The sequence below is a fragment of the Eubalaena glacialis genome, chromosome 13 (assembly GCF_028564815.1).
Source record: "Eubalaena glacialis isolate mEubGla1 chromosome 13, mEubGla1.1.hap2.+ XY, whole genome shotgun sequence".
NCBI lineage: Eukaryota > Metazoa > Chordata > Mammalia > Artiodactyla > Balaenidae > Eubalaena > Eubalaena glacialis.
Window position 1 is genome coordinate 84517740 of NC_083728.1, and position 25894 is coordinate 84543633.

General features: G+C 41.8%; 1 protein-coding gene across 2 annotated transcripts in view; it reads left to right on the forward strand.

Annotated features, from left to right (window-relative positions):
• The window catches only part of LOC133103649 (general transcription factor II-I repeat domain-containing protein 2), a 54485-nt gene that overhangs the window by 22908 nt on the left and 5683 nt on the right, over positions 1–25894 (forward strand). The window contains exons 4-13 of one of the 2 annotated variants that reach the window (XM_061209137.1): positions 3327–3446; positions 5313–5496; positions 5652–5680; positions 7096–7150; positions 7464–7507; positions 11084–11161; positions 20465–20521; positions 23079–23141; positions 24445–24522; positions 25451–25534. In XM_061209137.1, the coding sequence (XP_061065120.1) occupies positions 3327–3446; positions 5313–5496; positions 5652–5680; positions 7096–7150; positions 7464–7507; positions 11084–11161; positions 20465–20521; positions 23079–23141; positions 24445–24522; positions 25451–25534 (792 nt within the window). The remainder of the gene's footprint in view (positions 1–3326; positions 3447–5312; positions 5497–5651; positions 5681–7095; positions 7151–7463; positions 7508–11083; positions 11162–20464; positions 20522–23078; positions 23142–24444; positions 24523–25450; positions 25535–25894) is intronic. The other variant, XM_061209138.1, reaches the window with a different exon arrangement.

Below are 25894 nucleotides of genomic sequence, written 5' to 3' on the forward strand. Positions count from 1 at the left end.
GTGGATCTTGAATACCACACCCTGTCTTTCTAGCACCACACAGCTGTTTAAATCTCTGCTCAGCAATTTACCTTCCAGATGTTGCTTTTCCTTAAAGCCTCACCCTGTGCTTGCACAGTTTGGAGATGAAGCAAGAATTTGAGGGAAGTTGCTATGATGATACTGGGTGTCCCACCTCTGTGACTCATTTTCTCCAGAATTTCCTCTTCAGTGTCTAACCACAATGGCAGTCCTGATATGTGACATAGATTTCCTCATTTCATTAAGACTGCTGCTTTTTGGTTAAGCTCTATTTCTCCCTGAGTCCCACAGGAAGTCAGGAGTTCCCATGGGGGAAAAGCCAGGTCAATGTGCATCTCATTCCATATGTGTGCTTCCCTTCTTTCGAGGATAGCATTCCTTCCTGTTTTCGCCTGCTTCTGGTTGTTCTTCAGTGCTTTCAAGTAGTTGATCTTCTCATTTTGTCCAGAGCTTATCATTCATTGTTCCTGGCAAATACAAACTTCTCTGCCATCGCTGGAACAGTAATACTGGGTGTCATTCTTGAATATGTGATGGTTATTTCTCTAGAAGTTGTCTTGGAAGTAAGGAAAAATTACCATGGAATTGCATCAAAAACACATTTACCTGCCTTCTGAAGTTAGAAACCAACTCCCTGCTGTATAAGCATTCACAAATTTAATCCTCAAAACAGAAGGAATTTAGAATCAACCTGGGTTAGGGTTATAAGTGCTTAATATTAAAGCAATATAAAGTAAACCAGGGACTGGCGAGCTTTCTCTGTAATGGGGGTGATAGTAAATGTTTTAGTCTCTGGGTCATTACAGCCTCTGTTGCAGCCACTCACCTTGCTTTTGTAGCATGAAAGTAGAAGCAGGTGATATGGCGATGAATGCACCTGGTCAATAAAACTTTATTTACGGCACTGAAATGGGGATTTCGTGTTATTTTCTCAGGTCATGAAGTAAGTCCTTTTGAACTTACTTAACCATTTCAAAATATGAAAAACCATTCTTAGCTCACAGGTCATACAAAAAACGGGCCGCGGGCAGGATGTGGCCCCAGGCTGTAGTTCACTGACCTCTGGAGTAAACCTGCAGGCAGTACTGTCAATTATTCTGTTTACCTCTTATTTTACCTGTGGGCCAAAATTGTTTGAATGACCAAACACACATAGGTTTTCACCTGCTTCCTTCTTTTAGCCTAATTGGTTCTGATATGTGAACATGCCTAGGGATTGCTTTGCAGAATTGTTTACACAAAACTATATATATCCTGTACTTCCTGGATGTCTGAGGGTTTTCAAGTATAATTCTGTCTGTGCACGATTTTTGCCTTACATTTGACCCTAGAACGTAACTCCATTGTACAGGCTTCTCTGGCCCAAGAAATCACTTTGACGGTTTTCAAGTTACTGCCTCTCTACTCCAAGTCCACCCTTCTTTGTCCTGCCTTGTGATACTGGAACTGGACCCTGTAAACATTTCTCCCTTGGCAGCTGGCCCAGGACCTACCTTGGAGGCTTTTTCAGGAGGTCCCTGGAGGAGGAAGGCACTTCTCTTACCATTTCCAGTGGGCTCTCACCTGCTTGTACCTGTAGCACGCGGTGACCAATTGCACTTGGGATTCTCAGGGGCACCCCTGCCGCACACAGCATCCAGCTGGCTCCCCTGCATCCTGGCCGGCTGCCCAGCAAGTCACACAGAAGTCCCAGAAAGTTCCAGAAGGAAACTTCCCAGAGAAATCTCAGGGGCACCACACCCACAGGCAGTTTCCCAGGGAGTTCGTTCCGCCAGTGCCCGAGAGAGGGGCCTCCTAGAAAGTTCTGCTGGTATCACCCCACGGGTGGTTTCCGGAGTTCTGCCACCACCCCAGGGAACAGCTTCCCTGCAACAGCGAATCTGGCAGCACCCCAGGGGCAACTTGCCAGTGGTTTCCACTAGCACCTCTAGAGGACGGGTCCCTGCTTGCCAGCCCCAGCTTGTGGCACCCCTGCGGACTCTGCCCCCTCCCCAGAGAGGCCTGGATCTCAGCCTCGGGGGGACTCTCTTCCAGGATTAGTTGCTCCCTCAGCCCTTGTGGTAGTTGATACTCCTGCTGCCTGTTACTTGTGTGTTGTTTAGAGTTCTCATTACCCCTTAGCAGTTCATCCTTGTTACTACGATTCTTTTTTTTTTTTTTTTTGGCTGCACCAAGTCTTAGTTGTAGCATGCAGGCTCTTAGTTACGGCACGTGGGATCTAGGTCCCTCACCAGGGATCAAACCAGGCCCCTCGCATTGGGAGCACAGAGTCTTAACCTCGGGACCACCAGAGAAGTCCCACTAATGATTCTTTTATTAAACTTTCCCTGTTCAAATTAATGTGTGGTTTCTGTGTCCTGACTAACCCTGATGAAAACAAACAAACAGTTTCAAAACTTTTGGAGTAGCAGCTGACTGGGGGGCTGGTCCCGAACCTGCCCAGTGCTGAGGGTCTTCCTACACAGTGACTGTCACTCGCAGACTGGATAGCAAATAATTTTCTTTCTTTTCTTTTTTTTTTTCTTTTTTTTTGGCTTCCCTGCTCAGCCTGCGGGATCTTAGTTCCCCAACCAGGGATGGGACCCGAGTCCTCTGCAAGTGGAAGTGCAGAGTCCTAACCACTGGACCGCCAGGGAATTCCCAGCAAACAATTTTCTGTTACCATTTCCTCTGAACTACTAATATTTCCTTATATGTTGAATTATTTATTGTTTATCAATAGATTCATTTCAGAGATGATCACTATGTTATTTTATCCTGTTCATCATAAATAGCCTGTTCTTTGTTGTGTTGTTTTTTTTTAAATTAAAAGATCTTGTTTTGGACTTCCCTGGTAGCGCAGTGGTTAAGAATCCGCCTGCCAATGCAGGGGACACGGGTTCAAGCCCTGGTCCGGGAAGATCCCACATGTCCCAGAGCAGCTGGGCCTGTGCGCCACAGCTGCTGAGCCCGTGCTCTGGAGCCCGTGAGCCACAACTACTGAGCCCGCATGCCACAACTACTGAAGCCCGCGCGCCTAGAGCCCGTGCTCCGCAACAAGAGAAGCCACCACAGTGAGAAGCCCGTGCACCGCAACAAAGAGTAGCCCCCGCTCACTGCAACTAGAGAAAGCCCGCACGCAGCAACAAAGACCCAACGCAGCCAAAAATAAATAAATAAATTTATTTTAAAAAAAAAAAAAGATCTTGTTTTATGTCTATTCCTTTTTTTCTCCTTTTTCCTTTCAGTACCAGAAGCATGGACGTTAAGGAAACGTACAGTACAGATACTTGGATACTGACTTTGTACTGATCACTCGTTTACAGGCATTGCCGAAGGGCTGCAGGAGGTGAAACCCCCAGGCCCTGCCAACGGGATGCAGATTGATTCAGGAGAAACGGAAATACTCAGAAAAGCCGTCGAGGACTATTTCTGCTTTTGTTACGGTAAAGCTCACTTTAAGCATTAATTGTCTGAATAGTTCACTACAGAAGATGGTATTAGAAATCATTTTATCAGCGTGACTATTTAGACCGTCTCTAACGTTGGAAAAATCCACATTCACATCAAGGGAAGAGCCAGCTAAGTACCAGATCAAGTCTTCTTACAGAAGACCACTTGGTCTCTTCTGGTCCGTCGGAACCTCTGAATTCATCAGCCTTCAGTCTTTGCGGAGCCCCCTCCCCATGGCCATGCAGTTATTACAGACGTTCATGGTTGGTTCACGCACCAGCCTCATCCTCACTGGTCTCCCCACCTACCCACATCTTCCCACAGGCATGGAGACAGGGATTTTTTTTTTTTTAATTTAATTTAATTAATTTATTTATTTATGGCTGTGTTGGGTTTTCGTTTCTGTGCGAGGGCTTTCTCTAGTTGTGGCAAGTGGGGGCCACTCTTCATCGTGGTGCGCGGGCCTCTCATTATCGCGGCCTCTCTTGTTGCGGAGCGCAGGCTCCAGACGCGCAGGCTCAGTAATTGTGGCTCACGGGCCTAGTTGCTCCGCGGCATGTGGGATCTTCCCAGACCAGGGCTCGAACCCGTGTCCCCTGCATTGGCAGGCAGATTCTCAACCACTGCGCCACCAGGGAAGCCCTAAGGATTTTTTTTTTTTTTAATACCCACACAGCGCTTTAAAAAGCTAGATAACAAGGAAGTCTGCAGGTGTTGTACTTGTGATAGAAGCACCTTAGCATCTTAGGGCCTGGATCATCATTCCTAGACAGCTGCAAATATGTATGTGACCTGCAGTTCCCTGTGAGCATTTGGATTTTGGGGACTCCTCCAGCATAGGGGATCTTAGGGTCTCAGGCTACACCTCCATATGAGAAATGGAGCTCCAGCATCTCGGGGCTGGTCAGCCAGTGCAGAGAGACCGACACATCCCCAGGTGGACTCAGCTTTCTACAGGCAGGTTGGCCCAATCTGTACAGTGTGACACAGGGACAGTTCAGCTTTGGGCAGGGCTCTCATCCTCTTTGGCTGCAGCCTGAGTAACCTCAGGGTGTTCCCTGCAGCCCTGGGTGCACCAGGGTGAGCCCCCTGAATTGTGCAACCTCCAAGAGAATGGAGAAAAAGACCTATTATTTTCTTTCTTTTGGAAATAGATTATTTTTAGTTAATTAATTTACTTATTGAAATATAGTTGACTTACAATATTATATTAGTTTCAGGTGTACAACATAGTGATTCAATATTTTCTTTTTAATAAATTTATTTATTTTATTTATTTATTTTTGGCTGCGTTGGGTCTTCGTTGCTGCGCGCGGGCTTCCTCTAGTTGTGGTGAGCGGGAGCTACTCTTTGTTGCGGTGCGCGGGCTTCTCATTGCAATGGCTTCTCTTGTTGCAGAGCACGGGCTCTAGGCGCACGGGCTTCAGTAGTTGTGGCACGCGGCCTCAGTAGTTATGGCTCGCGGGCTCTAGAGCGCAGGCTCAGTAGTTGTGGTGCACGGGCTTAGTTGCTCCGCGGCATGTGGGATCTTCCCGGACCAGGGCTCGAACCCGTGTCCCCTGCATTGGCAGGCGGATTCTTAACCACTGTGCCACCAGGGAAGCCCCTGTGAGTCAATATTTTTATAGATTATGCAACCTATTATATTCTCTTATGTGAAGATTTAAAGGAAAACATTTTATACTTTTGGCCTTTTGGTCGGAAATTTTATTAACTTGAGATATAGAGGCATAGGACACTTTAGGCTTTTAATAAATTTCAGAACCAAATATCACCACCTGTGTTTATGACACTAAGTGAAATTGACTATCAGGGATTTACGCTCATATTGTTTAAAGACATCCTGCTGCTGCTTCTAGGCAAAGCCTTGGGGACGACAGCGATGGTGCCTGTTCCTTACGAGAAGATGCTGAGGGACCAGGCAGCCGTGGTGGTGCAGGGGCTCCCAGAAGGGGTCCCCTTTCAACACCCTGAGAACTATGACCTTGCAACCCTGAAGTGGATTTTGGAGAACAAAGCGGGGATTTCATTCCTTATCAACAGGTGATAGGCTCTACCCCCTCCTAACAGCTGATAAACTGACAGCTTAATTTCAGTTAGTTAATTCTGTCCCATTATGTTTAGAAGTTAGTTATTCAGATGTTTAATCTGTCCGTCTTGTGTGTTCATGTCAGGTAACAGTATTGGTTTTCTTGCAGACCCTTCCTGGGTCCCGTGAATCAGCTAGGTAAGTGACAGCTTCTCATACTTGGTGACTGCCCTTGACTGCTAAACCAGTTCTGCGTTTCTTAATTAAAATGCAACTTTGGCACATTCTAAAGCTTGTTTCTGCTTTGTCTTTCCTGCATTGAGGAGGCCACCTCTGATCCCGGGGCCAGGGGTGGTGGTGATGTTTGCAGGGACTACAGCTCAGGGAAACACACGTACCCAGCCTGAGAGCCGAGACGCCACCCTCCTGCCAGCTCGCATGCCCTCGCAGGGCAGGAGATCTACCTTGTCCGTGGGCACAGGAGTGTGAGGATGCTGGAGTGACTTCCTGGTCTTTGAGCACCAACCACGGGCCAGGCGTTGTGGGATTCAGGAGTGGTCCGGGCTGTGTGACCGTTCCCGTGCTTCTGAGATACATGGTCTGGGAGAAGGAAAGAGACTGTTCAGAGAACCAGGGGTGACCCGTGGAGGAAATCCCTGAGAGCCCCCGGAAGGGGTTAGAATTGTGTGGTCAGGAGAGCTCCCTGGAGGAGCCGGCCCCCAAGATAAGCAGGATCTCAATAGCTTGGTTCCCCCAGGAAGCCCATTCCATGTGGTCAGGCAGAAAGTTATGTGCAGGGTGTTTGAGACCATGTTTGGGAAACCAGGACCCCTCATAAGCTCCTTAACTGATGAAGGGACCAAAAAAGGAAATAGTAATTTTACCAGGAGCATTTAGAGATCCATCTATGCCCACTTCCTTATTTTCTCGGATTATTATTCTGGATCATAGTTGGAAACCTTGGGCCTTAGCTGTTCATGAAAGACCAGGTCTAAAGAGGGTGTTATGCTGAGCCTATATAGGTACAGAAGCCAGGTGGCAGGGGTGGGTGGAGGGTCCTACTGTCCACATGGCCTACCTTGGGGTACAGGGGGCAATGGGACACTCCTGTGCGTGAGCTACTCACGGAGCAAGTATTTCTGGAGCAGTTGTGAGTCCCTGGGGTCCCCCAGCTCACATTAAAGGAGGGGCTGGAGGGTGAGGGGTGGCAGGTGACCAGGTGATGGTTGTCCCAGGTGGCTTGTATTGTCATTATAGAATAACGGTAATAGCTGCTGACACGTATTTTGTGATAGGCACTGTTCTAAACACTTTGCATGTATTAATTAATCCTCACCCAACCACCATTTTGAGACGAGGAAACCGAGGCACGAGGAGGCTTAGTAACCTGCCGGAGGTCGCTCCGGCACAGGTCTGCTCCTATTGTGCCCACACAGATGGCCCAGGCCCCGGGGGCTGCTTTGAGTTGGTCTCTCCTCCACTGCTATTCCATGATGACCTAGAGCCAGGAATTCTGTTCTCTTTGTATTCGCTTTCCCTTTATGTGCCTTTGAATGTTGTCATATTTCAAGGTGCAGACAGGGGCTAGCGTGCGTCTTTTTACTCATGCACAGGTGGGCCTGGGGTGGTAACAGATGCTGAGAGATCAGTGACATCACCAAGTGAAAGGTAAGGGATAAATAAAAAATTAAGTCCACATCTAACCCAAATGTATTCGTTTTTAGGCTATGGAATGTCTTATTTTGTTACATATTCTTTATTCAAAAGGATGTTTGGGATTATGAGAATATATTCATTGACACCTTTAACTTTCTTAATAACTTGTTACAAAATTAAAGTTGAGATACCTTTGCATTCAGTTTGATGGGGGGAGGGGAACCTATGATGGTGTGAAGATCTGGGGATTAGATTCAGTGTGTCCAGATGCCTTTGGGCAGTTCTCACCCTGCCCATCTTAACCAGCATTCCCTTCTCCTTTTAGCTGTGCCCCCATCAATGTGAAGACTGAACCCATGGAAGATTCTGGTATGTACAATGATGCTTGTAGAATCAGGTGTTCAGCAGGTCATTATTTGACTCCTTTCTTTTGTTTCACTTAAAAATGGGACTTTCAGTAAACCAGGAATAGAGGGGAATTTCCTCAACTTGATAAAAAAAAATTTACAAAAAACCTACAGCTAACATCATATTTCATGCTGAGAAACTAGAATCTTTCCCACTAAGATCAGGAACAAGGCAAGGATGTACCCTCTCATCACTCCCTTTCAACATCATACCGAAAGTCCTAGCTAATACAGTAAGACAAGAAAAGGAAATATAAGGTATATGGATTGGGAATGACAAACTAAAACTGTCTTTAATTTGCAGATGATATATTGGTCCATATTTGGGTAGAAAATCCCAAAGAATCAACAAGATAATGGGGATAGGGCACTAATTAACCTCAACGGGGGCCTTATTTGCAGAATAATCATATTTTACTCAAATATCTAGAAAAAAAGCCTTCTAATTCAATAAATATTAGGTACTAAGATGTTATTAAGTAGATATATTTGTAGACAAAGTTATTATTTTAATTATATGGAATTAGAACTTGACTGCTAAATGAGTAAAAAGTCTTGAATACACATTTGGAATATGAATTTGATTTATGAATAAAGCAGTGTTTTTATTTTCGGACATAGCTTATTTTATTGCTTTCTTACTCTGTCATTTCTAAATGTTCTACAATAGACATACATTACTATGACAATGTATATTGGGAAAAAAAATCCCTCTTTGATGGTGAGAGTAGTTAACCCCCATCCCTGCTCTCCCACGCCTCAAAAAAAAAAAAAAAATGGCATTAGAAGGAAAAATGTTAAAGGTTAAAAATAGAAAAAAATTTTTTAACTCAAATGTTTAATCAAGGGATGGAAAAATATTGAAAGCATTAGAAGTAGAAACGTTAGAAAACCTAAAATAAACAAGCACATAAAACTGAAACTCAAACCTCAAAAAGATAAAGATGAACACAAGCTGACTATACGGGGTAAAATGAGAAGTTACTAATGTTTAGAAAAGCAACATAGAAATAAGAAATAAACAATTCCAAATGTAAAGTTAAAGTTAAATCTGAGATAATGTAAAAGAAAAATATTCAATATTAAGAAAAGATGGAGAGAGAAGGCGAAGAGAGATGTTACCTCCAGTGAAATGGAGGTCAGAGCACGAGCTTTGCTGAAGGTGTCAGGTGTTGTTTATGCTCAGCTGCCTCCCAGTCCCTTGGGGCAGGAGTAGCCTGAATCCACCCTTGTCATACCCCAGGGTCACTCCTATCCACAGATAAACATGTGCTTGGTAAAAGCTCCACCTTAAATGTCAGCCTGAAAAATAAGAGTGCCTGTCCATTTTAGTTATTCTAGGTAAAACCAACACAAGTCAATGAAAAGGAGCCAAATATTTCAGCCAACAGAATTCAGCTGTGGCGTCTTCATCCCACTTACACATGACATGCCTTACACGCTTGCCCCTTTAATCTTAGCCTTGGATGCGTTTCCAAGCTCAGATACATTCTGCCTGCATCTCTGTTGGTAACAGAGAATTTAAAACCCCCAAGCCACAGTCTCCTCTCAGAAACCGGGAAAACAAATGGGGTGGGAGTGAGGGGTTGTCGGCTATCCCCCAGGGGGGCCCTTTCAAGGATCCACAGCCCCACCACCTTCCCTTCCCTCCTCACCAGCTATTGGGTGGATGAGTGTCTCCCACCAGCCTTAAAATAGGCCTCTTTTGTTGAGGCCTCTCTTTGGAGATGTGATTCCCTATAAACAAGCTCCCTAATAATGTGACTTTCTGCTATGGATTTCATGATACAAATTGCTTCCAGGTGCCTGCAGGCTTCTGTGAGCTGACCATCCATTGGCCATATTTCCTGTGATGTTTGTGTAGCACTTGCTGCACAGAACGTTTAAATGGTTTTAACTTCTGAATTTCCCCCTCCCCCCTCATATTTTGAGGAAAGGCTGAAGCAATTCTGCATTCTGCACCGTCAAATCTGCTTTCAATTGCCTGCACTGAAAAGAAATTTTTCTTTGACAGCCCAGCTGTCACATATTTATCAAATGTTTGTACTTTAAAGTTTTACTATAAATTACAAAAGTTATTCATGTTTTAAATAAAAATTCAGTGTAGTAAGTGGTAATAAGTAGTGTAATAAGTAGTAATAAGTAAAATTCCTTTTCACTCCTCCCCTCTCAAAGCTCCATCTCTCTTAAATCTCACTGCACCTCAAATTCCATCCCCATTTTAAGGGCAACAGCTCTTAACCAATTTGTGGAAATTCTTTCAGATCACTTACAAGCATGTAAAGAGCTTTTTTCTTTTTTATGCACAAGTAGACCTCCATTTGTGAGCTCTCCTTTAATCTTTCCATCAGACTACCTTTCTGTCCCACTTCTGAGCAATTTCCTCAACGTAATCTTCCATTTCACTGATATGGCCATCAGCCGTGTCCATTCTGTTCCTCAGTTTAACAAATTTTTCTTTTTGACAGTCACATTCGTTAATACCCAATCTTACTATCCCTATGCCAACAGACCTGTTAAAGGTTTTCAGAAGACCTCCCCCGCCACAACTTGTAAATTAATGCTGAACAGTGAAATCCCAAGCTTGTCACAATTTTTGTTTTTGCTTCTGTTAACTTTCACAGTTAAATTATATGTATACTTCAGTATCAGTTATCTATTGCAGTATAAAAGAGCACCCCAGAACTCAGTGGCTTCAAACAATAATTTAGTCTTTCTTACAATTCTGTGTGTTGGCCAGGCCGTCCTTCTGGTCCGGGCTGGCCTCACTCCTGGGGCCGAGGCCTCAGTTGCCAGAGTTGGGCCTCCCTCTCCTCTTGGTCTCACATCCTCCAGGCTCGTTCACATGGCAACTCTGTTCCAAAAACAGCAGACGCTGATGCACAAGCACTTTTCAAGCCTCTGCCTACATCCCACTGGCCAAAGCAAGTCACGTGGCCAGGCCCAGATTCAAAAGGTGGAGTAGTTTTCCACTTCTAGAAAATAGGAGTGGGAAAGTTACATTGCAAACACGTGTATATACTGGGATGGAAGACATTTGTGGCCAGTTTTTGCCATCTACTACACCTTTCCCTGATAAAGCCTTTTGGTTTTACCAATGTAGTTTCCCCAGGTTTTGAAATTCATTTTGTTGTAGTAAGTAAATTAAGATTATCTGTGCCAATTTGGGCCCCATTACAGCAGAATATTTGCAATATTTATATTGCATATAAATGCATGTACATATTCATCCATCTTGAAAGGGAAAATTTCCCCGAACCGGGAATTAGACCTCTTTCTCCTTCCCTTCTTTTCCTCCTTCCTTCCATCCATCTCTCCTCCCTGCCTTCTTTGCTTTATGTTGTTTTATTATTATTTTATATTTATATTTTTATATGGATAAACCATTTGTTCCTAGTGCATGAGCTACAAGTTCTTTTGCTGATTGCAGTGTTGCTGTGTTAATCCAAACAGAACCTGGAAGATATGATAGCCAGTCGTATCTCTGTTCGTGAGTCTGGCCTAACACATAATTTTATAATTTCCATTGCATTCAAAGGCATTTCACCGAAAGCAACAGTTATGTCAGTCAAGAAGGAATCAGAAGATCCTAATTACTATGAATATAGTGTGCAAGGTAATATCATTTTATAATAATTTTCTTCTTTAGAAGTTATCTGTGATGGAAAATTTTAATTAGCACCCATCTGAAAAACAGGAAAAGAGTCGTAAAGATCCATGTATATTTACCCAGGATCTAGCACAGTGCCATTAGGGTAAACAATTTTATAGTCATAAAATAGATTGTATTAATATTTAGCCTGAATCCACATGATTCTAGGCATCCGTGAATGTAAAGACATTTCAGGCTGCATTTTACTAGAGTTTGTCTATTAAATATTATTTTGTGTGTTCTAAAATATCCCCGCCTTAATTCTCTTCTGTCCAGTCTGTCCCCTAGGTTGCTGAGAAAATAGTAAGTGTTAAAAGAGATGGAGATGAGTTAAGAAATTCAAGTGCCTTTTCTTAATAGTTGTTTCATTGACAGCATACAAGTTCAACGGGGAGAAGACAATTGTTACCAAATACACAAACTTTCCAAACATGGCACAGGCGGGTGCTGTGTGCAGTTGGGTGGCTTGGTTCTCTACCCAAAGACCAAAATCCCGCTGGACCCCAGCGTGATGTCAGTTTGACGATATGGTACCATCATGTCGCTGTGACTGCCGTACGGTGTTCAGATTCTTTCTCCATCTTCCAGCTCCACTGGGAATGGAGACAGAGTGCAGGACGATTTGCAGTCACATCCTCAAACATTATCAGATCGGAAATGTTTCCTACAAAATCTTAACTTTGAAAATTTTTCTGCAGCATTACATAGCTCTGAAACTTTCACTAAAAAAATTGTTTCAAAAAATCTAAAGGCAGAGACCAGTGGAAGTTCTGTTGTAATTGCTCTGTCCTGGGCCAACCCCACCCCACCCCACCCCGCCCTCGTCCGCCCCCGCCTGGCCTGTCCCTTGTGACCAGTCTCCTTCCCTCTGGGCAGAGGATCTCTTTTCAATCCATCCCACACACCCCACCCCAATCACATGTTCTTTGAAAACTGGGATCTCTCCCCCACTCACACTGTCTGTGGCTCCTTACCACCCGTAAGGTCCCAGTTTCCTTCCACTTTCCTACTGCTCTTTCTGGTCTCCCCTCCTATTTCATCTGCCTCCGCAGCCATCACCGTCCCTGGGCTCTTCAGACACACAGCTCGGTCTGTGATTCCTTGAAAGTGCCCTGAATCTGCCTTCCACGGGGCTTTTATATAAGCTGATCCCTCCCTGTGACTCCCTTCCTACCCTGCAGACCGCTGAGGAGTTCCCCCGCTTCTTTCTGGGCACAGTCAGAATCTCAACTCCTGCAGGGCTTCCAGCATTTAGTGTGACCTGCTGTGTGCTATCTATGCTTTTGCCAGGCCTCCCTCAGCTAGTGGCAGGAAACACAGCATCTTACTCCTGCCCTGGAGCCCCAAGCCCGGGCTTTCTACATACTGAGCACTCAGATGTGCTTGCTGAGTTGAATGTGACCCTCATGAAGAATCAGTGTCGCATTTGTTTCTAAATTACTGTTGTTTTGAACAAACTACTTTTTTTTTTAAATACATTTATTTATTTATTTATTTTTTAGCGCCTTTAATTATTATTTATTTATTTATTTATTTATTTTTTGGGCTGTGCTGGGTCTTCGTTTCTGTGCGAGGGCTTTCTCTAGCTGCGGCAAGCGGGGGCCACTCTTCATCGCGGTGTGCAGGCCTCTCACTATCGTGGCCTCTCTGAACAAACTATTTTTAATTAAATTATGTCTTGGCTCCCAAGAATATATTTTTGAACTTAAATGACCTTGGTGTTGATCAAATAGTGTACAGTCAGGGATAGGATACTTACAGATTCTGCTCCAAAAGTCATCAGTGGAATGAACAAGTTAGATGTACCTGCAATCGTTCTATTTTAATTTTTCAGGAAGAAGTACGTTATTTGAAGAAAAACATTTATGTTAAATGTGTGAATTTATAATCTTTCTCCTGCTTGGCTTGGAAATGACAGAACTATTCAAGAGATCTTTGTAGAACAGCTTCCTTCTTGATGCCAAAAAGTTCCAAGTTGCCTAACGTCATGGACTATATTCCATAGCACTGAATGTTTTTGTAACCATTTAGGTTAAATACTCACATGCTGAAGTATTGATGTCTATATCCTTTAAGTAAGGGAGATATTTTTAAATCCAAAAAGACAATCAGTGTGACCTGCTCAGAATGGCGACTGGCCCTCGGGGAGCCCCCAGCGAACACGGCCCCACCAGTGCTCAGAAGCTACCCCCACCAGGACCTCATGATCCATCTGCAACACAGATCTCTCAGAAGACCTCCAACACACATTTACACGTGCACACATAACATCTTGGCCCACGGAAGTCCCATAGGTCTTTTACATGCGCAGGGACCCCATCTCCAGGGTCCCCAGAAATGAAGAACGCACAGTACAAGCTGTGCTGAGATATAGTGCACCCAGGCTTCCTTGATGCTGATGGATGTCAGAGCATCAGTACCATTCTGTTTTCTTCCTGGCTGACACTGCATGATATGGGAGAGAAGCCTTCCAGGCCCAAGGGAACATGGATACAAAAGCCCAAGATCAAGGAATTAACATAGTCTTTCTCGAATCACACCACTCCGACACTGACTCTTCTGCTTCCCTTTTTCACATTTAAATACCCTGTACATCGATTACATGGAGCCCAGCTGGATAATGCAAGATAATCTTTTCTGAAGGTTAGCAATGAGCACACTTAATCCCATCTGCAACCTAATTGCCCCTTGCCATGTAACATAATCTGTTCACAGGTTTTTGGATATCTTCGGGGGCGGGGGGGGGGGGGGGGCATCTGCCTATCGCAAACACTAAACAATTATATGCCAACAAATCGAGTAACCTAGATGAAATGGACAAACTACTGAAACTGACTAAGGATAAAACACAAAATTTGAATAGTCATATAACAAGAATTTGAATTAGTAACTCAAAAACTTCCTACAAACAAAAGCCCAGGACCAGATGCCTTCACTGGTGAATTCTACCAAGTGTTTAAAGTCCTTCATGGGACTTCCCTGGTGGCGCAGTGGTTAAGATTCCGCCTGCCAATGCAGGGGACATGGGTTCGATCCCTGGTCTGGGAAAATCCCACACACCGTGGAGCAAATAAGCCTGTGCACCACAACTACTGAGCCTGTGCTCTAGAGCCCGCGAGCCACAACTACTAAGCATGCATGCCACAACTACTGAAGCCTGCACGCCTAGAGCCCGTGCTCTGCAACAAGAGAAGCCACCCCAATGAGAAGCCCGTGCCCCGCAACGAAGAGTAGACCCTGCTCACCGCAACTAGAGAAAGTCCTCATGCAGCAACGAAGACCCAACACAGCCAAAAAAAATAAATAAATTTTAAAAAATAACAAATAAAAAAATAATAAAGTCCTTCACAAACTCTTACAAAAAATAGAGGAGGGAACACTTCTAAGCTCATTCTGTTAGGCCAGTATCATCCTGATACCAAAACCAGACAAAAACAACACAAGAAAACTACAGAAAAATATCGCTTATTCATCGACGTACAAAATTTTTCAATAAAATGCTAGCAAATGAATCCAGGAACATATAAAAAGGATTATACATCATGACTGTTGGGCTGCACCCCACAGTCCTGTAAGCCCTGTAGTTGCCCAGCCTCGAGACCAAAGAAAGCCCAGCGACAGAGACATCAGTGGCTTATTGGACAGGGGGATCTTACACATCTGAAGCAAAGTCCTGGAGCAACACCGCACCGTGCGGCAAACAGTAGGCAGCACGTAACAGCAAGCTTCACTATTTGGAGGAGAAGGACGCCACCATTTATAGAGGGAATCGACATCAGGTTGGCTCATCAGTAACCAGGAAACCAGCGCTGGGGCAGGGGGCAATCATGTAGGCAGTTACTAATTAAGCCCTATAATTAAGAGGATTGGGTAGTCATGTGAGTGAAGCAGGGACTGGTCGCGCTGGGGATGTACAGAGAACAGGAGAACAGCCATCTTGGATGGCCTGACCCTACAATGACGAAGTGGGATTGATCCTAGGAAGGAAAGATTCAACATATGGAAATCAATCAGTGGAATAACAACATAATGAATAAAGGACAAGACCCACACGATTATGCCCATAGATGTAGGAAAAAGGCATTTGACAAAATCTAATACCCTTTCGTGATTAAAAAAAAGAAAAAAAAAAACACTCAAATTAGGAATCCAAGGGAACTTTCTCAACATAATGAAGAGCATCTACAGGGCTTCCCTGGTGACGCAGTGGTTGAGAATCTGCCTGCCAATGCAGGGGACACGGGTTCGAGCCCTGGTCTGGGAAGATCCCACATGCCGTGGAGCAACTAGGCCCGTGAGCCACAACTACTGAGCCTGCGCGTCTGGAGCCTGTGCTCCGCAACAAGAGAGGCCACGATAGTGAGAGGCCCGCACACCGCGATAAAGAGTGGCCCCCGCTTGCCGCAACTAGAGAAAGCCCTCGCGCAGAAACGAAGACCCAACACAGCCAAAAATAAATGAATTAATTAATTAATTAAAATATTAAAAAAAAAAAGAGCATCTACAGAAAACCTATATAGCTCATGTCATACTTAATAAGACTGAAGGCTTTCCCCCTAAGACCAGGAACAAGACAAGGACGTCTGTTCTTGCCACTTCTTTTCAACATTGTACTGGAGGTCCTAGGTAGGGCAATTAGGTAAGATAAAAAAAGGCATCCAGATTGGAAAGGAAGATGTAAAACTATTTCTGTTTGCAGATGACATGATCTGGTATATAGAAAATCCCAAGGAATACACCCACAAATTAGAGCTAATAAGTTTAGCAAGGTTGCAGGATACAAGGTCAATATACAAAAATCAATTGTATATCCATATGTTAGCAATGAACAATCAAAAACTGAAATTTTAAAAAATTCCACTTACCACAGCATCAAAAAGAATGCAATACTTAGGAATAAATTTAACCAAAGAAGTGTAAGACTTGTACACTAAAAACTACACAACAGGGACTTCCCTCGTGGTCCAGTGGCTAAGACTCCATGCTCCCAATCCAGGGGGCCCGGGTTCAATCCCTGGTCAGGGAACTAGATCCCACATGCTGCAACGAAGAGTTCGCATGCCACAACTAAAGATCCCACATGCCGCAACGAAGACCCAGCGCAGCCAAGTAAATAAATAAATATTTTTTAAAAAGTGGCTGCACTATTTTATAAAACAAACAAACAAAAACAAAAAACTACAAAACAGTGTTGAAAGAAATTAAAGAGGAACTAAATAAATGGAAAGACATCCTGTGTTCATGGATTGGAAAACTTTCCTTCGATTTATATGGAAATGCAAGGGACCCTGAAGAGCCAAAACAATCTTGAAAAAGAACGAAGTTGGAAGATGTGTACTTCCTGATTTCAAAACCTACTACAAAGCTGTCATTATCAGTATTCCGTGGTACTGGCACGAGGATAGACATATGAATCAATGGAATAGAATGGAGAGTACAGAAATAAACCAATATTTTTATAGTCAGTTGATTTTCAACAAGGGTGCCCAAGACTAGTCAATGGGGAAAGAATAGTCTTTTCAAAAAATGGTGCTGGAACAATTGGATATCCACCTGCAAAAAGATCAATTTGGACCTCTACCTCACACCATATAAAAAAAGATGAACTCAGGACTTCCATGGTGGCGCAGTGGTTGGGAATCCACCTGCCAATGCAGGGGACATGCGCTCGAGCCCTGGTCCAGGAAGATCCCACATGCTGCGGAGCAACTAAGCCCGTGTGCCAAAACTACTGAGCCGGCGCTCTAGAGCCCACGAGCCACAACTACTGAAGCCCACGCACCACAACTACTGAGGCCCGTGCGCCTAGAGCCCGTGCGCTGCAACGAGAGGCCACTGCAATGAGAAGCACGCACACTGCAACAAAGAGTGGCCCCCGCTCTCCACAACTAGAGAAAGCCTGCATGCAGCAACGAGGACCCAACGCAGTCAAAAATAAATAAATAAATAAATAAATTTTTTTTAAAAAAAGGCAGACAGTAGCAAGTGTTGGTGAAGATGTGGAGAAATTAGAATCCTCATACATTGCTGCTGGGAATGTAAAATGGTACCGCTCCTTTTCAGAATAGTTTGGCAGTTCCTCAAAATGCTAAATGAGGAGCATATGATCCAGCAATTCCACTCTTAGATATATATCCAATTCTACATTTTCCCAAGAGAAAATATCTGTCCACACAAAAACTTATACATTATTCTTAATAGCCAAAAGGTGGACATAACCCAAGTATCCATAAGCTGATGAATGGAGAAACAAAATGTGGTCTATCCATACAACGGAATATTATTCAGCCATTAAAAATAATGAAGTACCGATACACACTGTAACATGAATAAACCTTGAATACACAATGCTGAGTGAAAGAAGCCAGACACAGAAAGGTACATATTGTATGATTCCATTTATATGAAATGTCCAGAATAGGCAAATCCATAGAGACAGAAAGTCCATTAGTGGTTACAGAGTCTGAAGAGAGAAGGGAGTGAGGAATGACCCGCAGTGGGCACAGGGATGCTTTTGGGGGTGATGAAAATGTTCTAGAAATAGTGATGATGGTTGTACTACCTTGTGAATATATGGAAAACCACTGAACTGTACACTTTAAAAGGATGAATTTTATGGTATGTGAATTATATCTCAGTTTTTAGAAAGCAAATTCAATGTAAGATTAACCTGTATAATCTGTATAAATAATCTGTATAAAATAAAATTTGTGATTAATTTTGACTTTTGACTTGAAAGCACTGATTATCAGATCGTTTTGAACACATTTGATACCCATTCAGTACATAGGATTTTTGCTGTCAAAACTCTAGACCAGGAATATTTTTGCTGTAACTGTGAATAAATTTACCTGAGAGCCCTTGTCCTCTTGGTAAATTGATACTGGTCATCTTATCACTCATTTCCTTTTTAAAAAATTATTATTGTGGGAATTCCCTGGCGGTCCAGTGGTTGGGACTCGATGCTCTCACTGGCGAGGCCCCGCATTCGATCCCTGGTTAGGGAATGAAGATCCCACAATCCATACAGCGCAGCCAAAAAATATATATATATATTATTGTGGTAGAATATATGTAACATAAAATTTGCCATTTTAACCATTTTTAAATGCACAGGTCAGTGACATTAAGTACATTCACAGTGTTGTGTGACCATTACCACCATCCATCTCCAGAACTTTTTCATCATCACAAACAGAAACTGTCCCCACTAAGCAATAACTCCCCATTCCCTTCCTCTTAGCCCCTGGCAACCCCCATTCTACTTTCTGTCTCTATGAATTTGCCTATTCTTGGTGCCTCATATAACTGGAATCAGACAGTATTTATCCTTTTGTGACTGGATTATTTCACTAGGTGTAATGTCTTCAAGTTTCTTCCATGTTGTAGCAGGTGTCAGAATTTCATTGCCATTCACTTATTTGTAATTTTGCCTTTTTTCTTTATGGAATGGCTATGAATCCATATCTCTAACCCAAATGTGATGATGAAATTTGTGCTCCAAAGCAGCTCCTTCAAAAAATGATCCTTCAAAAAATTCCTCATTTGAAGTATTTCAAAGGTCTGTTCCTCCATGCCCACTTTCCAGAGCATGTCAGTATTTTAAGTTTATCTACACTGAATTTACTGTGTGTGATATTTAGTTCTAGGGTTTTTTGTTTTGTTTTGTTTTTTTACTTTTTGGAATGGAAGAGGAGGAAAAGAAATGCATTGGCCTACTTGTAGGGCTTTTTTTTTTTTTAATGTAAACTTGATCTTGCTTAGGCTTAAACCTAACACGAGGCAATTTGTTTTTGTTTTTGTTTTTTTAAATTACTTACCTCAACTTCTGTTTGGTAAAGTCATGTAATGAGATTCAACATGGGTGTGTGACTTGCTTTTATATGTAAGTGATTTGATCTTTGTCACATTTGTGACTGTGTGTTACACAGCCTGACCAGTTTGATGATGCAACGTTGAAGTTGCATCATTTTCTAGAAATGAACCAAAGATGGCCTCTGTATATTGGCCCCTAGGTGGTTTATTTTTTCACAGCAGGATGAGACCTATCAACTCAAAATCCTGCCAGCCCCAAATTCCGGGTGCCTGTGTATGTGATACGCTGAGAAGGACACACCGTCATCTAGGCAGTGTTCTGGCTGAGAATGCAAGACCTGAGTCTTACCATGAGGAAACGTCAGACAAACTCAAAATGAGGAACATTCTAGTGGGGAGGGGAAGGGGGGGACGGCGGGGGCTCAAATCTTCAGAAATGGCAATGCCATAAAAAACGAAGACAGACTATGGAACCATTCAAGATTAAAGGAGACGTGACAGCTAAAAACAAGACCTGACCCCCCAAACTGGATCCCGTACTGAAAGGGAAAGGCTATAATGAACATTTGGGCAACTGACAAAGTTGGAATATGAATGGTAGAATAGATAAAATTGTCTCACATGTTAAATTCTGTGAGTTTATAACTATACTGTGATGGTATAAGAGAATATCCCTATTCTAAGGAAATAGTCACGGAAGTGTTCAGAGATAAAGGTCCGTAATGTATGTACCTTTCCCTCAAATGCTTCAGGAAAAAAAGTGTGTGTATATACATCTATCTCTCTATATAGATTGGGGGCGGGGGGAGGGAGAGACAAAGATTACCAACAAACAGGGTAAATTGTTAACATCATGTTATCTGAGTAAAGGGTAGATGGATCTTCTTTGTACTATTTTATTTTTGCAACTTTTCTGTGTTTAAAACTATTTCCAAATGTAAAGTTTTTTTTAAGAAAAGACATTTATGAGACAATTGAGGAAATTTGAACAATGCCTAGCTATGAGATGATGATAAAGAATAATTGTTCCTTTGGAGGGGTCATCGCAATATCATGGTAATGCTAAAGGAAGAGACTTTACTTATGTACTTGCCTGTAGTTATGCAGTATTTGCACACTGAATTCTGGGATTTACTTTAAACTACCAGTGCAGGGTGGGGTGGGCACGGATAAAACGGGATGACGTGAGTTGATGACTGTTGGCGCTGAGGGACGGGCACATGGCTTCATGATGCCATCTCTCTGCTTTTCTGTATTTGAAATTTTTCCAAAGCACCGATAAAAACAAAAACAAAGGAAAAAACGTAAAGAAAGGATCGTTTGTGTGAATTTGATATTAGGGAGTCGAAGTATTGCATGTATATTCCTGTGTGGTTCTTGAATTATTTGCATTGTTTTTAAATGATTTCTTTTTTAAAATTTGTATTTCTGCCTTGTTTGCTTTCCTTTCAGAGAGCCATCATTCTTCTGCCAGCACTGAAGTAATAGAAATGGAATTACCAGTGGAAGGTTAGAAAAATGAGGCATTTTCTCTCTCTCTCTCTCTCTCTTTTTTTTTTTTAGTTTACAGTATTTTGAAGAGAATACTCTCTTTTAAACACACATGTTTGAAAATACAGAAGACGACATGCCTTCTTAGAGAACTGGCCGAGTCCTCATCCTAAGATGTAGTATTAAGAACTCTGTCACTCTCTTACTCTTTTGATTTGTAAATGATTCTACTTTAAGTGCCTGGATATAAAGGTTAAGTGGTAAGAAAACTTTGCCCTGATGCCATTTGTTACTTTATTTCATTTTGTCTTCTTGATGGGCATGCCAAAATGTTTTGAGCAAAGTTGAATAGAATTTTAGGAAATTCTTGAATTAGAGGTAAAACTTGATATATACTTCCCTCCATTCGTATATAAATCCTGAGCATCATATTTAAGGCCTAAACTCTTAAAGTGGTTTATGTAATATAAAATTAATAAAGGAGGTTTCCTCTGCAAACATAGAGGTATGAATGTCTTTGTCAGTTTACAGGCAAGTTGATCTTGTTTTTAGGGGTTGTACATCTGTCTCAGTACCAAAATGATTTGTGTTTTTCTTTTACATCAAAAACTTCCTCCAAGGAGCTGAGTTGCAGTCATTTTCGATAGCTTCCCTGATTTAGGGAGTCTGGAGTTTTTTGTTGTAGAGGATGGTTCCAACAGCCCCCTGAGCAATTTGTCTAAGTCTCTGACCTAGAAGAATTTTGGTAGGTTTTGCCAGAGAACATACTATGATAGAGTCCAGTCTTAGAATTGTTCATTCACTCATAAAATTAGTCATTTTGAACTTCATTGCTTTAGAACCAAGAAGACAAGCAGACTCTGTCATTATTTAACTCCTGTTTATTTTTCTAAATTATGTATTTTCATTGTGGTTAAAAAAACCCACATAACATAAAATTTACCATCTTAACCACTGTGAAGTGTGCAGTTTGGTAGTGGTGAGTGTATTTACATTGTTGGAAAGAAGATCTCCAGAACTTTTCATCTTGCAAATCTATCCCCATTAAACAACAACTCCCCCATTTTCCCTCCTGGCAACCCCTATTCTACTTTCTGTCTCTGTGAATTTGACTACTTTAGGTATCTCATATAAGTGGAATCCTACGGTATTTGCCTTTTTGTGACTGGCTTATTTCACTGAGCATAATGCTCTCAGGGTTCATCCATGTTGTAGCGTGTGTCAGGATTCTTCCATTAATTTTTTGCTTCTTTTCTTTAACTCAATCTCTGACCTTCTCTGGATGTAAAGGAGGACAATTATTTTGAATTGAGTTTAAATCTATTCCTCCCTTATGTCATTTTACTTGCCTTTGTAAAAGCCTGTTAAGGTATTGTTTGGTCATTTTTTAAATGGATGGATAGTACAATATTTGGAAAGAAGAAGACCTGTGTAGGAGTCAGTTGTAGAACTGGTGCTGAATTAGAATCAGAAAGATTTCATGGGATGTTGGCCCTCGAAATAGTTCATTTCTAAACAGATATTTTATTATCGTGATACAGTGGGAAGCACATTTACAATAGAGCTGAATTTGTCTGATTTTTAAAACCTTTTTATTTTATGTCAGTCCTTTTATTTTTTTATTATTTATTTATTTATCTGGGGCAGGGAGGGGCCACACTGCACAGCCTGTGGGATCTCAGTTCCCCAACCAGAGATTGAACCCCAGGCCATGGCAGTGAGAGCCCAGAATTCTAACCACAAGGCCACCAGGGAACTCCCTAAAACCTTTTTATTTTAAAATAATTATAGATTCACAAGAAGCTGCAAGAATAGTACAGAGCAGTCCAATGTACCTTCACCTGTTTTTCCCCAAAGGTTACATCCTACGTAACGATAGTACAATATCAAAACAGTTTTGCATTCTACTCTTCCTTCTTTTGCTAACAATTAATGTAAGATTTGACAAATCTTTCTAAAATGAGCTAGAGTTAGGCGAGATAAGCTAGCCAGGCTTTTGTCTATATGTAGAACTTAATGTATATGTCATAATTCTTATCCACCAGAAAACTCAATTAGGTACTTTAGGTACCTCATATAAGTGAAATCATATGATATTTGCTTTTTTGTGACTGGCTTATTTCACTGAGCATGTATATGTCATGTACATTACATGCATCCATGTAATAATAGACCATGAATCACCTGGGGGCTGCTGGCAGGATAAGAAAGGAGCAAATGGCTTTTTTTTTAATCCTAGTAATTCCCGATGACAACCAGAAAACACTATGACCAGATGTATTCCATTAGCTCAAATAGAAGGATATTCTGTGTCCATTACTGCGGGTAACTTCACATTATTTGATAATATCTGAAAGTTCCTTATCTCCTCTTATCCCTTATAAGATTATCCTTTGTTACCCTATTATCCTTTTTAAAATTAATATCACCTTTATGTTTATACCTCTATGTTTAGTAAATATAAAATGTATTTAAAATGCCAGGATAAGCGACTTTTTGGGTATGGGAGCAGTAAAATGTTGGAATGTGAGAATACATAAACAAGGAATGTCATTTCAGAAATTTTTTTTTCAAGATTCTACTCAGCTTGTCCCTTCAGAAATGAGTGAGGACCCTGAAGCTGAGGTGAAAATTGAAGGTTGGTTGCCAAAAACCTTGCCACATTCGCACGGCTAAGTACAGTTTTCATTTTTTCTGAAAGGGGAAAGATTGAACTCAATGTGTGTGGACCTATGACCAGAGCAGCCCATATTCCCATCAGGTACCCAGTGCTCTAGGCTTGTCAGACAACAGAATTAGGCTGTGCAAATTAGCCCTGGCCAGAGTAGGGCCAAACCGTGCTTGGTCCAGTGAGGAAAGAATGAAGCCCGAAGGAGGGGAATGAAGTGGGGAGGGGGAAACTGAAAGGGGGAGGGGAGAGGGAAAGAATGAAGAGAGGGAGGATGAAGAGGGAGGGGGAAATGAAGGGGGCAGGGAGGGAAGAATGAAGGCGGGGAGAATGAAGGGGGGAGAGGGGAAGAATGATGGTGTGTCTCCTTGTGTCCCTTTGAGGTCTTGCTCTTCAGATGCAGAATCTCAAACACCCAAATGGTTGGTCTTTCACAGAACACAGGGATTGAACTTTGAGTCCCTCAGAAAGGACTAGACAGGCTCATTTACATTTCTCATATAGAACTTAAGTGAGCACTGTGTGTATCATTTGACCAGAAATCATGATAACGTCAACTGTGCTTTTACTATTTAACCCCATCTGAGCCTTTCCTTGACTGTCTGTTATCTCATTTCTCATAGGACATCTACTTCCTAAGTGTCCTCTTGGACACATTCGTATGTCTTCTTTCCTATCTCCCACCTTTAAACTGAGAATAACAACAAAGGAAAATTTTTTTTCTTTTTTTTTTTTTTTTTTTTTTTGGCTGAGTGGCATGCAGGATCTTAGTTCCCTGACCAGGGATCCAACCCATGCCCCCTGCACTGAGAGCTTAGAGTCTTAACCACTGGACTGTCAGGGAAGTCCCAGGAAATATATTTTTAATCACCCTTCTTTTTAAATCAAATTAGACTGACTGAAGTATCAGGGGCTAGGAACTAAATAAAAGCCATGGTGCCCTTTCTCCTTTGACATCGACATTAAACTACGGAGACTCAAACATCAATTATTGCCAGGCCAGCTTGTTATTCTACAGCTAAATGTTCTCTGGAGTTTTAAAAATTTAGCCTGGCCTTCTTTTTTTTTTTTGGCCACGCCTCCTGGCTTGCAGAATCTTAGTTCCCCAACCAGGGATTAAACCCAGGCCCTGGCAGTGAAAGCGCCAAGTCCTAGTCACTGGACCGCCAGGGAATTCCCTAGTCTGGCCTTCTGATCAAAGTGGCAATTTGATAGTTTTAGAGGAGAAGTAACCTAATTTTCTATAAGTTCTAAATTTCATTTTCTGTTTAAGGAAACACCAATTCATCCAATATTACAAATTCTGCAGCAGGTGTTGAAGATCTTAACATCGTTCAGGTGACGATTCCAGGTATGGAATTCTATCTGACTTTATCATAATTTAGATTATGTTTTTCATTTTGTTATATTTTAACCACTTTGTGACATGGATTAGTCTCTTGGAGCTATTTTTTTTGCTAAGTTCACCCTGTCAACTAAGGAAAGACAATTCAGGAATATAAAATATGCCGCCAATTGCCACACACTGAATATCTTGCTATATCATACGTTGTTTATCAGATATATTGCTTCTCACAGCCCTGCCCTGGTGCATTACCTGGAAAATACCCCTTAGGGCAGCCAACTCCAAGCACTGGCTACCATTGGATTGGAACTGGCCACAGAGGTGAAATGTATTTGCTGCCCATCAATTAATCTTCTTTTCTGAATAGGTGTATATAAAACATATCTGGAGAGATACAAAATAATCTAATAGCATAGATCCTCCAAAGAAGGAAACTTGAAAGCTAAGATAGGGATGGAAGGGAGACATTTCATGATTTACTGTTTTATATCATTTGAATTTTGAACCACATAATCGCTTTTAGTTATTCAAAATTAAATAGAATAAAAATTTCAAGTATTAAAAAATTTTCCCCCCTAATCCTAGCACATACATCTTATTCATTTTACTTGCTATGTTGCACTGGCTAGAATCTCTATTATAATGTTGAAGAGTAGGGGTGAAAGTGGACATCCTTATCTTGCATGATATTGAAAATGTTCTCTAAAGTAGTATGTCTTATATTTACATAGAGTCATAATTTGGAAAATTCTCTGTCATCTATAATGCCTTAAATTTACAAATTTCCAAAATGCTTAATTATTGCTAAAACTAAACTGAATGATAAGCCAGGTAAAGTGCTTTCACATGTACTAACAGGTGTTTCCTCCAACAGCTTTTCTGGGGAGCAAATACATGAATAAACCTGGTTTGCTTGTTTTTTAAATTTTTTTAGATAATGAGAAGGAAAGATTATCAAGCATTGAAAAAATAAAACAACTAAGAGAACAAGTCAATGACCTCTTTAGCCGAAAATTTGGTACGTTTTTATATCGTTACATAACCAAATTTTATACATTTGAAATATTTCCTTCTAATTGATTACTTTATCTAAGAAATTGATCTTTCTGTGAAGGAGCTGTGATCAATATTAGTGTGTATTTTTACTGAAGAAGTACTTTTACATGGAAACACTAATTTCATAATAATAATAGCTGTCTTTTGGCCAATAGGCACATGAAAAGATGCTCAACATTGCTAATTATTAGAGAAATGCAAATCAAAACCACAGTGAGGTACCACCTCACACCAGTCAGAATGGCCATCATTAAAAAGTCTACAAATAATAAATGCTAGAGAGGGTGTGGAGAAAAGGGAACCTTCCTACATTGTTGGTGGG